Source organism: Balaenoptera borealis (genome assembly GCF_965194805.1).
Source record: "Balaenoptera borealis genome assembly, chromosome: X".
NCBI lineage: Eukaryota > Metazoa > Chordata > Mammalia > Artiodactyla > Balaenopteridae > Balaenoptera > Balaenoptera borealis.
The window spans coordinates 70015198-70031890 of record NC_138881.1 but is presented as its reverse complement, the minus strand read 5'-3'; the positions used below and the strand labels follow the sequence as shown (position 1 = coordinate 70031890).

Genomic DNA, 16693 nt, shown 5'->3' with positions numbered 1-16693 from the left:
ATAAGGAGCTCCCTTAGCTCAAATTGTCTTTCGTTATATTATTTATCTCTTACATCAGAAACTTCTCAAATGTTCTTTAAAATTTTCTTTTCCACAGTAGGATGTATGGGAGTGTGATTCACTAAGTGAATGAAAATGAGAAAATATTAACCAAGTATAATTTATAGGGAAAGGTATATCTATAAAATTAGAGAAAATGCAAGGCCATATGTATGTGCTAATGTATATGTTTAGCAGCAATGGCTTGGTATGTGAATTTCACTGTTTTAATTTTAATTCTCCCATTAGGTTTTTCTTGTTAGAAAGAAGACTGGTCCTGATGCTGGACAGCTCTATGCAATGAAGGTGTTAAAAAAAGCTTCTTTAAAAGGTAGAAAATTAGAAAGCTTATTAAAATAGATTTGGTAAAGCTTTTTTTAAGAAATATGCTGTGTACTGCTTATATAAGATGAGTAGATTTAGTTTCCTTTTAACATTAGTAATTGTTACAGATTTCTAGTGGTAAGTGATATTTCTAGGTTTGATATTGGCACATACCCTAATTTAGTGAGAGTGCACCCTGGTAAAAATTTAATGGGATAAAAAGTGACATGTTTTATTTAAAGTGAACTTATTTTATTAAACTATATTCTTTTATTTCAAGATTCTTATTTTTTTCTGTCTATCTGTGTTGGTATTGCATATTGAGAGAGCACAGCCACCTGCATACACTTATATACACTGTCTTCCAGGCTGTGATAACAATAACACTGTGCTCAGTTTTAATCAATAAACTCATTTGGACAATTGGAGACTAATATATAATAAATGCTTATTCACCAAATAACTTTGTGTCTCTTTAAAGACCCATCTCTAGATCTAAACTGAATTTGTTAGCTTTCTGAGAATATGGTAATTACTGTCTAGGAATATAGACTGCAAATTTGGGCACTTATAAAGTTACGTTTTATATTTCCATATTTTTGTTTGGTGAATTACTGATGGGATCCCTACTGAAATTATATACGAGAGCAATATATTCTACCCTTCTGTAATTTTTAGTTCGAGACAGAGTTCGGACAAAGATGGAGAGGGATATACTGGTGGAAGTAAATCATCCATTTATTGTCAAATTGCACTATGGTATGTAATCTTTTTTTAAAAAAATTATGGAATTAGAGAACTAAGATTTCATTTCAGACAGTAATATAACAGGAGATAAATACTTCAAACAGGAAATGAATATGGAATGATTTAATACATTCAACTATGTAAAATGTGTTTATCTGAAATAAGAATTAATATCTAGCTTTTAGTTGTATTTCCTGTATTTGTTGGTTAACTTGTCTAAGGTAACAAGATAGTGTCTTCTGATTACTTGTCTAGTAGTATTTCTGTACTAGGGTATACCTCCAGGGATCTTAGGCTATAAACTACTGTGATAATTTCTTCAAAACATTTTTGTGTTTGGAAGGGCTCCTCTTACATGTTCATAATGAGCATATTAATCTTACTTCCTCATTCTGTTGAAGAGGACCATATGGTATATTAGTCTATTTGAGTTATTTTTTCTTATGTTTGGCAGGAGAGGAATACCAGTGAGAAGCAATAGGTACAATGGAAAGAACATGAATTTGGAGTCAGACAGTTCTGAGGTTTCTTTTTTTTTAATTGCTATATAGTTGACTTACAGTATTATATAAGTTTCAGGTGTACAATATAGTGATTCACAATTTTAAGGTTATATCACATTTATATTTACTATAAAATATTGGCTATAATCCTTGTGTTGTACTATATATCCTTGTAGCTTATTTATTTTATACATAGTAGTTTGTACCTCTTAATCCCCTACCCCTATCTTGCCCCTTCCCCCTCCCTCTCCCCATTGGTAACCACTAGTTTGTTCTCTATGAGTCTGTTTCTTTTTTGTTATATTCACTAGTTTGTTTTATTTTTTAGATTCCATATAGAAGTGATATCATACAATATTTGTCTTTGATTTTCACTAAGCATAATATTCTCTATGTCCATCCATGTTGTTGAAAATGGCAATATTTCATTCTTTTTTATGGCTGAGCAATATTCTGTGTGTGTGTGTGTGTGTGTGTGTGTGTGTGTGTGTGTACACCACATCTTTTTTATCCATTCACCTGTTGATAGAAACTTAGGTTGCTTCCTTATCTTGGCTATTGTAAAAAATGCTGCTGTGAACATTGGGGTGCATATATTTTTTGTGGTAATATTTTCATTTTCTTCAGATATATACCCAGGGGTGGAATCGCTGGATCGTATGATAGTTATATTTTTATTTTTTTGATGAACCTCCATACTGTTTTCCACAGTGGCTGCACCAACTTACATTCCTTCTGACAGTGTATGAGAGTTCCCTTTTCTCTACATCTTCTCCAACATTTGTTATTTGTAGACTTTTTGATGATAGCCATTCTGACAGGTGTGAGGTGATACGTCATCGTTGTTTTGATATGGGGTATTGATACTCTGATGATTAGTGATGTTGAGCATCTTTTCATGTGCCAGTTGGCTATCTGTATATCTTCTTTGGAAAAATGTCTATTCAGGTGTTCTGCCCACTTTTTAATTGGGTTGTTTTTCTGATGATGAGATATATGAGCTATTTATATATTTTGGATATTAATTCCTTATTGGTCATATCATTTGCAAATATTTTCTCCCATTCAGTAGGTTTGTTCATTTCATTGATGGTTTCCTTTGCTGTGAAAAAGCTTTTAATTTTAATTAGGTCCCATTTGCTTATTTTTGCTTTTGTTTCCATTGCCTGAGGAGACAGATCCAAAAAAAACATTGCTACGATTTATGTCAAAGAGTATTCTGCCTGTGTTCTCTTCTAGGAGTTTTATGGTTTAGGTCTTTAATACATTTTGAGTTTATTTTTTTATCTGGTGTTAGAGAATGTTCTAATTTCATTCTTTTACATGCACCTGTCCAGTTTTCCCAGCACCACTTGTTGAAGAGACTGTCTTTTCTCCATTGTATATTCTTGCCTCCTTTGTCGTAGATTAATTGACCATAAGTGCATGGGTTTATTTCTGTGCTCTCTATTCTGTTCCATTGATATATATGGCTCTTTTTGTGTCAGTACCATACTGTTTTGATTTTTGTAGATTTTAGCATGGTCTAAAAGTCAGGGAGTGTGATGCCTCTAGCTTTGTTCTTCTTTTCCATTATTGTTTTGGCTATTTGGGGTCTTTTGTGTTTCCATACAAATTTTAAAATTATTTGTGCTATTTCTGTGAAAAATGCCATTGGTATTTTGATAGTGATTGCATTGAATCTGTAGATTGCTTTGGGTCACCAATATTAATTCTTCCAATCCATGCAGTTCTGAGTTTTAATCATGGCTCCATTGCTAGTTTAATGGATGCATGAGATTGTGACATTTGGCTTCCCTGGAGAATTCAAAGGCATATACATTATTAAATCACTGATCCAATCTACTATGTCACTCTCAATTTTTGAAATTTAAAAATACAGCAGCTATTGATTTTATTCTTAGGTAATTTTGACAAATAATGCATTATAGTATGTGCCCAACTCTCTCTGTAAAAATCCTTCTAGAATTTTCCACCCATTATTGTTTTATTCCCCGTTACCCTAATGGAATGAGAGTAGTAGTAGTATCTAAAGATCTCCTTCCTTGAACCTCTAGGATATCATTAGATTAATCACTAAACACCAGTTGTGTTCAAAACATTCTATTCAATTCAGTGGGTTCTAGAGGTGAAATAATCTCTGATCTCAAGAAATTTATAATCTATAGGGAACACAGAAATGTAAGACCAATTAATTGTATAAATCAACATGGATTAAGTACCATAAGAGAGACATAAGTAAAGTGCAATGAGATCTCAAAAGTAGTAACAAGTAATTCTGATGGGGGAGAGGTTAAGGATGCTATAGGGAAATGTGAAAAGAGGGAAATCCTTAATAGAAGAAAGCTAAATAGAGGGAGTGACATTTTTGTTGAGCTTGACAGAATTAGTAGATTTTCAGTAGGTGGGGAAGTAGAGTTCAGGCAATTGCAGTAGAACATGGTGCTCCATAAATCAGGAAAACGATGGTGGTACAAGTTTCTGTATAAAGCTACATCCAAGGTTGATTATGTTCTGGGAAGGGGTTTACAGCTTTTTCAACACTAGTTTTAATTTTGAGATAATGTTATCCAATCATGGACCATGTGAGTAAATGCTTAATTGCTTTATAGTGTTCAATAATAAAATTCTAAACATATATATTAATTAAAAACTATGCTAAGCTTTGTAAGCCTTAAAAGTTATTATTACTACATTCTAATTTCTAATTAGCCTTTCAGACTGAAGGGAAGCTGTATTTAATACTGGATTTTCTCAGGGGAGGAGATGTCTTCACAAGATTATCCAAAGAGGTGAGTATTTGTAAATTTTTGCTATATTTTATTGAAACAAAACTAAGAATAATTGTTTTTGTTCTTTTGCTAATTACTTTTTTTCCTACGGAAATTTTAAATAATTATTCTTTTTTTGTTACATAGTATTTAGTGAATGTGCCAGTTAATGGCATTTTCTGTCTGCCTGTCATTTAGGTCATCTCAATGAGTTACTCATTTTTCTCTTAGGCACAAGATCAGTATAAATAACTGGATGAAGCAGATAGGGGCTACCTAGGACTTTGGCTACTCAAGCTACCAAAATGCCTCTGGGAGTAGTGTTTAATTTATTCATGTTTAAAACAGCTTTATGGAGGTACAGTTGACGTACACTAAACTGCACATATTAAAGTACATGCTTTGATAAATTTTGACATTTGTATAAACTTGTGAAACCATCAGCACAATCAAAATAATTAGTTTATTCATCATCTCCAACAGTTTTCTTATGCCCTTTTTTTTTTAAATGTAGTAGCTTAAGACACAACAATTTATTATTTCTAATGAGTCTACAGGTCAGCTGAGTGGTTTTTTTTTTTTAGAAAGCTATGGGTGGAATCTGGCAATTTTAATTTATTTTTATTTATTTATTTTTGGCTGTGTTGGGTCTTCGTTTCTGTGCAAGGGCTTTCTCTAGTTGCGGCGAGCGGGGGCCACTCTTCATCGCGGTGCGCGGGCCTCTCACTATCGTGGCCTCTCTTGTTGCAGAGCACAGGCTCCAGACGCGCAGGCTCAGTAGTTTTGGCTCACGGGCCCAGCTGCTCCGCGGCACGCGGGATCCTCCCAGGCCAGGGCTCGAACCCGTGTGCCCTGCATTAGCAGGCAGATTCTCAACCACTGCGCCACCAGGGAAGCCCCCTTTATGCCCTTTTTTAATGCTTCCCTCCTGCCCGACCCCTACTGAATCTGCTTTCTGTCACTGTTTGGTTTTTATGTTCTAGGACTTTATATAAATGGAATCATATAGTATGTATTCTTTTTTTGGTCTGGCTTTTAAACTCAGCATAATTATTTTGAGATCCATCCAAGTTGTTGCATGTATCAGTAGTTCATTTTTATTGCTGAGTGGTATTCCACTGTATGGATACACAATGATTTGTCTATTCATTCACTTGTTGATGGATATGTGTGTTTTTTGCAATTTTTGGATATTACTAATAAAGCTGCTACAAACATTCATGTACAAGTGATTGTATGGACATGTGTTTGTTCTTCATGGTTAAATACCTAAGAATATAATGACTGGGTTATATAGTCTGTCTATATTTTAACATTTTAAAGACACTGTCAAACTGTTTTCCAAAGAAAACTGTTATATAATTTGTTATATAATTTTTTACATTCCCACCAGCAGTATATGAGAGTTTCAGTTGCTCCATATCCTTACCAACATTTGGTATGGTCAGTCTTGTTTTAATTTTGAACATCTGGTAAGTGTGTAGTGATACCATATTGTGGTTTTGAATTGCATTACCCTAATGACTAATGATGTTAAGCATCTCTTCATGTGCTTATTTGACATATATCTATCTTTTTTGATAAAATGTCTGTTTAAATCTTTGGCCCATTTTTTATTGGGTAATTTTCTTACTGAATTTTGAGTCTTTATATATTTTGGATGGTAAGTCCTTTATCATGTATGTTTGAAAGTATTTTCTTCTGGTCTATGACTTGTCTTTTCATACTCTTTACAGTGTCTTTCAAGAAGCAGAAGTTCTTAATCTTGATGAAGTCTGATTTATAATTTTTTTTCCTTTTATGAATTGTGTTTTTTGGTGTCCTGTTTAAGGAATATTTGCCTAATCCTAGGTCACAAAGATTTTCTCTTATGTTTTCTAGAAGTTTTGTAGTTTTTGGTTTTACATTTATGTTTATAATCAATTTTGAGTTCATTTTCATATATGGTGATAAATATGTGTTGAAGTCCTTTTTTTCGTATATAGATATCTCATTGTTTTAGCATCATCATTGGAGAAGACTGTGCTTTCTCCACTCAATTACCTTGCTTTTTTTTTTTTACCTTGCATTTTTTGTTGAAAATCGATTGACCGTATATATGTGAAGATCTATTTGTAGACACTGTTCTGTTCCGTTGATCTGTTTGTCTGTCTTTATGCCAATACAACACTTTCTTGATTACTGTACTTTTATAATATGTCTTAAAGTCAGATAGTGCAAATCCTTGAGCTTTGCTCTTCTTTTTCAAAGTTGTTTTGCCTCTTCTAGGTCCTTTGCATTTCCATATCAATTTAAAAATCAGCTTTTCACTTTCTACAGAAAAGCCTGCTGGGATTTTGATTGGGATTGTATTGAATCTGTAGTTCAATTTGCAGATAATTGACATTTTCACAATATTGAGTCTTCCAATCCATGAACATAGTATCTCTCTCCATTTATTTAAGTCTTCTGTAATTTCTCTCTGCAAGGTCTTGTCATTTTCAGTGTACAGGTCTTGCATGTCTTTTGTCAGATTTATCTCTAAGTATTTTCTTTTTAAAAAAATGCCATTGTAACTGGAATTACTTTCTTAATTTTATTTTCAAATTGGATGGAAATATGATTACTATTTTTGTATATTGGACTTTGTATCCCACAGTATAACTAAACTTACTGATTTTATCTAGCAGCTTTTTGGTAGACTACAAATAGAACTTTCTATTGGTAATCTGCACATAAGGAGTTTTACTTCTTCTTTTCCATTATGGACATCATTTATTTTTCTTTGTTACACTGGCTTGATCCTCCAGATCAGTGTTGAAAAGTATTGGTAAGAGCAGACATTCTTGCCTTATATCTGATTTTAGGGGGGAAAGCATATTTTCACCATAAATTACAAAGTTAAGTATAGGTCTTTTTTGCATGTTCTTTATCAGGTTGAGAAAGTTCCCTTCTATTACTAGTTTGTTGAGTTTTTATCAGGAATGTATGTTAGATTTTGTCAAACTTTGTTTTTTTGCAGTTATTGAGATGATGATCATGTTTTTTTCTTCTTTAATCTTTTAATATGGTGAATTACATTGATTGATTGTCAAATGTTGAAGCAGCCTTGCATCTGTGGATGAACCCCATGTAGTCATGATGTATTATCCTTTTTGCATATTATTGGACGTTATTTACTAAAAGTTTGTTAAGAATTTTTGCATCTATTTTCATGAGAGATATTTGACTGTAGTTTTCTTTATTGTTTATATCTAATTTTGGTGTCTGAGCAATTCTGGTTTCATAGAATGAGTTGGGTAGAATTTTCTCCTCTTCAATTTTCTGGAAAAGTTCAATGTTAAATTGTCATTAAATGATTGGTAGTATTCACTAGTGAAGCCATATGGGCCTGAAGTGTTTTTTTAATGGTACGGTGTTTAACTATAAATTCAATTTATTTAATATACTTGGGACTATTCAGTTCATCTTTCTTTTTGAATGAGCTTTAGTATCTTGTGTCTTTTAAGGAATTTGTCCATTTCATCAAAGTTATCAAATTCATTGGCATAAAGTTTTCATAATATCCCCTTGTTACAACTTTTATAGGTGTAGAATCGTTAATGATGTTGATATCATCATTCCTGATGTTGGTATTTTGTGTCTTCTTTTTTCATCTCACTTAGCCTTGCTAGAGGTTTATCAATTTTATTCTTCTTAGAGAACCAACCAGCTTTTGGTTTCACTGATTTTCTCTATTGTATTTCTGTTTTCTGTTTCATTGTTTTCCACTTTAATCTTTATGACTTCATTTTTCTCTGCTTAGTTATGTGTTTCACTGTCTTTTCTGGTTTTTAAGATGGAAGCAGAAGTTATTGATTTGATACCTTTTCTTCTTTTCTAATATACGCATATAGTGTTACAAGTTTCCCTCTAAATACTGCTTTAGCATCATCTCACAAATTTTGATATGTGATGTTTTTATTTTCTTTTAGTTCACCATGTTTTCTAATTTCCTTTTATTTCTTCTTTGTCTCATGGGTTATTTAGAAGTATGCTAATTAATTTTAAAATATTTAGGCAGTTTCCAGATAAATTTCTATTATTGATTTCTAATTTAATTTTATTGTAGTCATAAAGCACACTTTGTATGACTTGAATTCTCTTAAATTCACTTAAAATATTTTATGCTTCAGAATATGGTATATCTTGGTAAATGTTCCATGTGTACTTTAGAAGAATGTGTATTCTGCTTTTGGGTAGTAGAAGGTTCTGTAAATGTCGATTAGATTAAGTTGGTTGATAGTGGTATTAAGTCTACTATATTCTTCCTAATTTTTTCTCTACATGTTCTAACATTTTTTGAGAGACAGGGATTGAAACCTTTTACTATAATTATGGATTTATCTATTTCTTCTTGAATTTCTGTCAGATTTTGCTTCATGTATTTCAAAGTTCTGTTATTAAGTACATAAACCTTTAGGGTTATCATTCCCTCTTGGTGAATTGACCCTTTATCATTATGAGATGACTTATTTTATCCCTGCTAATGGTCTTTGTTTTGAAATCTATGTTGATATTAATACAGTCACTCCAGGTTTTTACAAAATTAGTGTTTAGTATATTGTTTTCCATATTTTTATTTAATCTATTTGTCTTTATATTTAATGTGCAGTACTTAAGGCAGCATATAATTGTCCTTGTTTTTTTTTTTTAATTTATTTATTATTTATTTTTTATATTTATTTTTGGCTGTGTTGGGTCTTCGTTTCTGTGTGAGGGCTTTCTCTAGTTGCGGCAAGCGGGGGCCACTCTTCATCGTGGTGCGCAGGCCTCTCACTATCGTGGCCTCTCTTGTTGCAGAGTGCAGGCTCCAGACGCGCAGGTTCAGTTGCTCCGTGGCATGTGGGATCTTCCCAGACCAGGGCTCGAACCCGGCTCCCCTGCATTAGCAGGCAGATTCTCAACCACTGTGCCACCAGGGAAGCCCCTTGTCCTTGTTTTTTATACAGTCTGAAAATCTATGCTTTTTAATGGGTGTGTCAGACTTGTTACATTTAATCTGACTATTGATATGGTTGGGTTTGAATCTCCATCTTTCTATTCGTGGGGGTTTTTTTGTCCCTTCTGTTCTTTGTTCTTTTATTCCTCTTTTGCTGCCTTATTTTTAATTAATTATTTTTCATGATTTTATATTTATACCTTTGGTTGGCTTTTTATCAAAATAACATTTTGTCGTTGTGTTATTTTAGTAGTTGCTTTAGGGTTTGTAGTATAAGCTTTTAATTCAGGAGTCAGGAATCTATAGTCTCAGGCCAAATATGGCCTGTTGATTTTTTTTGTAAATAAAGTTTTATTGGAACACAACCACACCCATTTGTTTAAGTATTGTCTATGGTTGCTTTTGTGCTTCAGTGGCAGCATAATTGTATGGCCATTTTTTATTGGATGGCAGGTGTTATGAATTTAATTTTCTTGTACTCTAGATACTTGTGTTTTCTTATAAGTAGTATTTAGCTTTGTTCTGGGATGCAGTTAACCTGTTGAGTCTTGCTTTTAAGCTTTGTTATGTGGTACCAAAGCAGAATTTAGGATTAATTTTTCCCAATACTGAAACATGACCCTTCTTAGTACTCTAACCAGCCTATCAATTACGAGATTTTTCACTCTCACTGTTTGGTGCAGGACTTATCCTGGTCCTTTGTGAGCTCTGTGAATTCTTTTTTAAAAATCTTTTAAGGTTGTTCTTTTCCTGGGTTCAAGTAGTTTCCTTAGATCCATGATTGGGAATTCTTCATTGGATGGCAGACATCCTGAAATTCACATTGTTAGGTGATGGATATTTTTGTATTCCTATAAATATTATTGAACTTTGTTCTGGAATTTGTGTGGAACTAGTTTATTTCAGTTTGTTAAACTGGACCAAAGCAGTGTCTAATCGGGATGATTTTACACCACTGTGAAGCATCTATTACTCTGTCCAATGCCCTGTGAATTATGAGGTTTTCTGCTCTGTGTGGAGGTAACAGGAACTATTCCTGTCCCTGTGTGAGTTCCATGGATTAGTCCCTCTAATACTTCCATTGGTTATTTTTCTGGCTCAGGTTTCCTCACTCACATGTGCTGAGCATTTCTCTGCTGAATACTTGAGAGAGACCATCTACATAACTCTACAGTTTTCTCTCTGTAATTCTCCCTTCTGTACTCTATCTTGTGAATTCTGTCCTTCTTGTCTCCCCACTCTCTCAGCTCCATCTCATCAACTCAGGAGCCTTCCAGGCTCTGGCCTGACTTTGCCCTCCCTGCATTGCTGCTTAAGAACTCTTTCCAGGTAGTGAGCTAGGACAGTTGTAGGGTTGTTTCCATCTCTCAATATTCACTGTCCTTTGTTGCCTGATGTCCAGTGTCTTGAATAGTGTCATTTCATATATTTTGTCCTGTGTTTTAGTTGTTTCAGATGGGAGATTAAATCCTGTCTTTGTCTACCTCATTTTGTCTTGAAGTGGTAGTCTGGGAGTAGAATTTTAATTGGGTGATAGTGGTTCAACATCTCACTTCCAGAATTAAAATATGGGAAAGCTACTCTTGATTCTCAGAGCTCTAGAACTTGCTGTGAGAAAGGAACAGTGTGATTCTGGGATGCTAGCTAGTGCTTAAGTGGCTAAGACCTCTGGTTTATATCTGTCTACCTCCAGTATAGAACATTCCATGCATGAACATAGACTGTGACCTTGGTATATTGTTTACTCTAGAACAGAGTTCAGTATGTGATAGGGTCTGTCTAGGACCCCCTTCCCAGAGGGTCTTTAAAGGACCCTATTAAAAGCTGGTTCCAAGACACAGAGGGACAATAGTATAACAAGTATTCATGATTTCTTGTGTTAGATTGTAGAAGTGTGAAGAATATGTTTGAGAAATTCTTACTTGTAGTCATTTCTAATTTTCTTTTAAACTCTTCAGACCTCCATTCTTGATGTGGGACTATCTAAACCCATACTAGCACAGAGATGCAGTCAGTAAGTTTTGATTCCTAAGTCTGGAATATTAGGTAAGAACAAGCATTTTAAACGCATTTCCCAAAAGACAATAAATTAGTATATTCATTGAATAGGCTGCTAAGAAATGATTTAATAGTTACTTCTATAGACAGCTTATTAATAAGTTTTTATTGGTTATACTTCATGTGTATGTACAAAAAACTGCTATATCATCAAAAATGAGAACTTACTCTTTATGCCTTAGAAAAAGACTTTTAAAAATACATTTTTGTATTTGTTAAAGAAATTTATAATGTATGTCATATATATTTTAAAGGGAACGGCACCTCCCCATATTTCTCTCCTCACAAACACACACACACACGCACACACACACACACACCTCTTAGATCATACCATATTTTGCTAATGTCAAGAAAATACAATGAGATGAATGGCTGAGAATTATAAAGCTGCCAGTTCTTCCAGAATTAATTTGTAGACTTAACAAAATTTCAAACAAAATCCCAATAGGAATTCTTGTTTGAAATTGACAGATGATTTTATCAGCGTGCTTGGAAAAGTAAACAAATGAAAAGAACTAAGACATTTTGAAAATAAAGAACACCATTTCCTTGCCCTACCTCTTGTTTAAAACTTTATAAAGCTACTGCTATAAGCAAATCATCACAGTATCAACACAAGATTAGAAACATACTGTATAGTCCAGGAATATTCTGGTATATATGACTTACCATATATTATTATAATAGAGGAAGAATCACAAGTTAATGGCAAAGAGATTGATTGTTCAGTAAACCATATATGAGAAATTGGTTAGAAATTTCAGAAAGAAAAAAGCATTTTAAATTGTTATCACTACCACATACAAAGATAAATCTTACTTACATTAAAGAGCTAAATCTGGAAAACTTCTCATCCTAAAAGAAAATGCAACTGAATGTGTAGTTGACTATTGAATGGAGGTCTCCTAAATCATTAAAGTAATGAAGTAAAATCATATAGAAATTATATATAAATTTGACTACATAAAATTAAGAATTACTGAACATCAAAAACCAGCACAAAGTGGAGAAAATATTTACAAATAACATGATGGAGGACTGACATTTTTAATATTTAAAGGGCTTGTACCAATTGAAAAAACAGTAAGTAAATAATGGAAGATAGGCAAAAACATTGCTGATAATTCACTAAAAAAATAGAAAGGCCACTAGACATGGAAAATTATATAGCCTAAGAATCAGAACAATTGATTCCATTTTTGTATATCAAATTAGAAAAGATATTTTAAAAGGGTATATTCAATGCTATCATGGATGTGGTAAGACAAATGCTTTCATAAACTGCTGATGGGAGTGTAAGTTATTGTAACCCTTTGACAAATAATTTTGTTGTGTATGTCGAGAGTCTTGGACTATTTATTCTCCTTGACTGCCTAGTATTTGCTTTTTTATTTCTCAGAAATCCATTTTGGGGAAATAACCATAAATATCAAAAATATATATGCATATTACAGAGTTATTTATAATAGTGAAAAACTGGAAATAACCTAAATGAACATTAGGTAAATTATAGTAAATTAGTACGTTGAGATTGTACAGCTATTGAAAACTCTTTATTAATAAGTTAAAGATATAGAAGAATGCCTATAATATAATATTAAGTGGGGAAAAAGGAGGCCACTAAATAGTTTATGTAGTGTGATCTCAAATATGTTGAAACACACACCCTCATACATACGTACGTGAACGACTTGAAGAGCAGACAGAAAGACTAGCAGTCCTTACCTCAGGGTGCTGGGGTTTTAGATGAGTTTTATTTAGGGGGAGACTCAGGATAATTAGTGAATAGAAAAGCATTATTGGTAGTGAACCTGAAACTTAAAAAGTTGTAACATAACATATGACAGAAGTGGCTTCTGGGGAAGAGGTAGTTCTTAGGGACAATTATTTCTGAGTTCAAATCCTGCCTTCTTCTTACTGTGTTTTTCTAGGCAAGTTACTTTATCACTCTGAGTCTCCATGTAAGGTGGTGATAATACCTACCTCATAGGGTTGTTTAGAAGATTGTAATAACATCATGAAAAGTGGCTGGCATGTGATAGTTACTTAATAAGTTTCTTATTTGTGTCCATCATGAAGCTTTCCTCAGAGACAATTTCATGACAAGATAATATGCTTGTCATAAACTGTAAACTAGGCAGTTTTCTTCTTTTAGCGTTTGAAAGATTTTTGTTTAGGGTTTTCTTATGTGTTAAATTTCCATGAACGTTTTGATTAGCCTTCCTCAGAAGTGAAATAGGTAACATCTGTTTTTCTTCTTAATAAAATATCAAGTGAAAATGACGTTCTTATACTTTTACCATTATAGTATTCAAATGAATTCTCCTGAAACTTAGATAATGAACAATCGTTGTTTTTCTATAGATCATTTTAAAAAGTGGGTGGAATATCAAAATTTATCTTTCATTGCTCATTCTCAGAAATTTTACTAGTACCTGAGTCTGCATAATGTAATTCAGTGGCCATAATTCTAAGTGGGCAAGCCAGTTATAAGATTTTATGATATTTCATTAAAATTTTGAGTTTTCCTAATAATCTAGATATTTCTTTAATGAAAATAACCAATTTCTAGACAAGTTATTTGTTTTGCCAATTGGAAGCCCTTGATAAATCTTAACAATTACATCTAATGGTTGAGTTATGCCCAATTTTGTGTGTAAATTAACACTCACTTTTGAATGAATATAGACATAAACCTATAACAATAATACCTCATGGTTACACACATAGGATTTTACAATTTACAAAGATTTTTTTCCCACATAAACTAAGCTGACTCTTAAAACAACCTTGTTAAGTAGATGTAGCAGATACTATTATCCTTATTTTACAGATTTGGAAACTGAAGCCCCGAGGGCTAAGTGAAATGTCAAACATTACACTGCTAATTCTAATTCCAAGTCCAGTGCACTTTTCACTTCATCATAGCAGCTCTGTTCCTAGGCAGAAAAAGATTGAGGAATTCAGTGCCTTTAAGCTCATGTATTCTACTAGCAGAAGAGTCCTGGAGCTACCCCTTAGGTCAGAGATTGGGTTTAGAACTGTGTTTAATATGAGTTACTAATTCGACAACTTATGTTGGTATAATTGAAGCTTTAGGTTAGTAGAGCTGCTAAAAGCAAAATTCCTGAGAAGTGATGGTAGACAGTGAAAGAGAAAATAGTGGAAATAGTGGAATTACCAATGCTAAAACAAAATATCTAATATACTGCAAAGATCCTGAGAGCATCCCTATATAGTAGTGTACTAAACATAATAACCGAATTATGACACTAAGTCATTTTTAAAAAGGTAAATCCTGTGCAGTACATTCAGGGTAAAAAGATATGCAAGCTACATAATATGTTTTAGGAAGATCTACATTAAAATGGTTAATGTTGAAGAGAAGGATTTTTTAAAAAAATTTTCAGTATATTTTATTTATTTATTTATTTATTTATTTATTTATTTATTTTAATTTATTTATTTACTTTTATTTTTGGCTGCGTTGGGTCTTCGTTGCTGCATGCGGGCTTTCTCTAGTTGCAGCGAGCGAGGGCTACTCTTCGTTGCGGTGCGCAGGCTTCTCATTACGGTGGCTTCTCTTGTTGCAGAGCATGGGCTCTAGGCAGGTGGGCTTCAGTAGCTGCAGCACATGGGCTCAGTAGTTGTGGCTTGCGGGCTCTAGAGCTCAGGCTCAGTAGTTGTGGCGCACGGGCTTAGTTTCCCCGCGGCATGTGGAATCTTCCCGGACCAGGACTCCAACCTGTTTCCCCTGCATTGGCAGGCGGGTTCTTAACCACTGCGCCACCAGGGAAGTCTGAGAAGGATTCTTAAATAGTTTAGTTCCATCTATATACTTCTTTTATTTTCTTGTTTGCCTAGATTTGTCTGTTTACTGGCTTTTATATAAGAAAATTTAAATAAATTCAACATTGAAAAAAAAAGATCAAATGGTAAATTATTATTTTATTCTAGGTTCTGTTTACAGAGGAAGATGTGAAATTCTACCTCGCAGAACTGGCCCTTGCTTTGGATCATCTGCACCGATTAGGAATTGTATATAGAGACCTGAAGCCAGAAAAGTAAAGCTATATTCTCTTTATGTATCCCTGTTACCAGTATTTCTATAACTACTTTTTTCTCCATTAAGTCTTTTAAAGATTATATGAAAATATGCGTGAATTATACAGTTATATGAAACTTACTTTAAAAAGTAATCTTCATAAGATACCAATTGATTTTAAATTAGTCATTTCAAAGTTTTCCAGTATATCAAATAGATATTGACCTCTTTTATGATGATTTTTATGTAAATGTTTTATGTAAAAATATTTTATCCCACGTTGTTGAATGTGAATTTTGATTTACAGCATTTTGCTTGATGAAATAGGACATATCAAGTTAACAGGTATGCAAATTTTCTCATTCTACCCTAAGCCTGTTTTATATTTTTTGTTATTTTAATATATATATTTGTCTAACCTGTTTTTTTCCCTCTTTCTTGTTTTAATTTGCATTTTGTTTATTTCTTTGGTGAACTAAAATTCATTTAAAGGGTGAATAAGATAACTCTCAATATGCTCTAATTGTAATACCAAAAAATTATACGGTAGAGTCACTGTCCTCATTAAGAAATGACATTTGGTTTTCTAGGTAAAATCACATCATTTTTGTTTCAGTCTAGGCTGAAAGATTTATCATAAGTAGTTATCACATTTGAAATATAGTGAATTATAAACTTCTGAACCAAGTGTTTCATAAGAGGTTCATTTTATTCTTTCTTTTGTAAAAACACATTTTATTTTACTTTATTTTGAATGTTGAGTGTTTACTGTATGTGAAACACTGCTAATTTTCACAGGACTCTTAGGCATAAAGTATCCTTATTATACCATTAAAAAAACCCCTTTAATTTTCAAATAATTATAGACTCACAATAAGTTGCAAAAATAGTACCAAGAGGTCCTGTGTACCGTCACCCAGCTTCCCCCAATGGTGACATTTTACAAAATTACAGTGCATTATCAAGCCCAGGAAATTGATAGGTACAGTTACAACTAACTTGACTATATACTTTACTTGGATTTCACCAGTTTTTGCACGTATTCATTTTTTTGTTTGTCTTTGTGTATATTTCCATGACATTTTATTCACACATGTAGAGTCAAATACCATCACCACAATCAATAAGCCAAACTGATCTGCAACCACAAAAGAACTCTCCTGTGCTGCCCATTTATAGTCATACCCTTCCCACCTTCCCTAAATCCTGGAAGCCACTTATCTGTTCTATATCTCTAAGTTTG

At 33.1% G+C, this 16693-nt stretch overlaps 1 protein-coding gene across 17 annotated transcripts in view; it reads left to right on the top strand.

Moving 5' to 3' along the window:
• Nucleotides 1–16693, top strand: part of RPS6KA6 (ribosomal protein S6 kinase A6) — a 203782-nt gene that overhangs the window by 121757 nt on the left and 65332 nt on the right. For all 17 annotated transcript variants that reach the window (XR_014239569.1, XM_082377129.1, XM_082377130.1 and 14 more), the window contains 5 exons: nt 289–370; nt 1042–1122; nt 4326–4405; nt 15363–15469; nt 15758–15795. Coding sequence is in view for 16 of the 17 variants with exons in the window: in XM_082377129.1 (XP_082233255.1) it covers nt 289–370; nt 1042–1122; nt 4326–4405; nt 15363–15469; nt 15758–15795 (388 nt within the window). In the remaining variant the exon portion in view is untranslated. The remainder of the gene's footprint in view (nt 1–288; nt 371–1041; nt 1123–4325; nt 4406–15362; nt 15470–15757; nt 15796–16693) is intronic.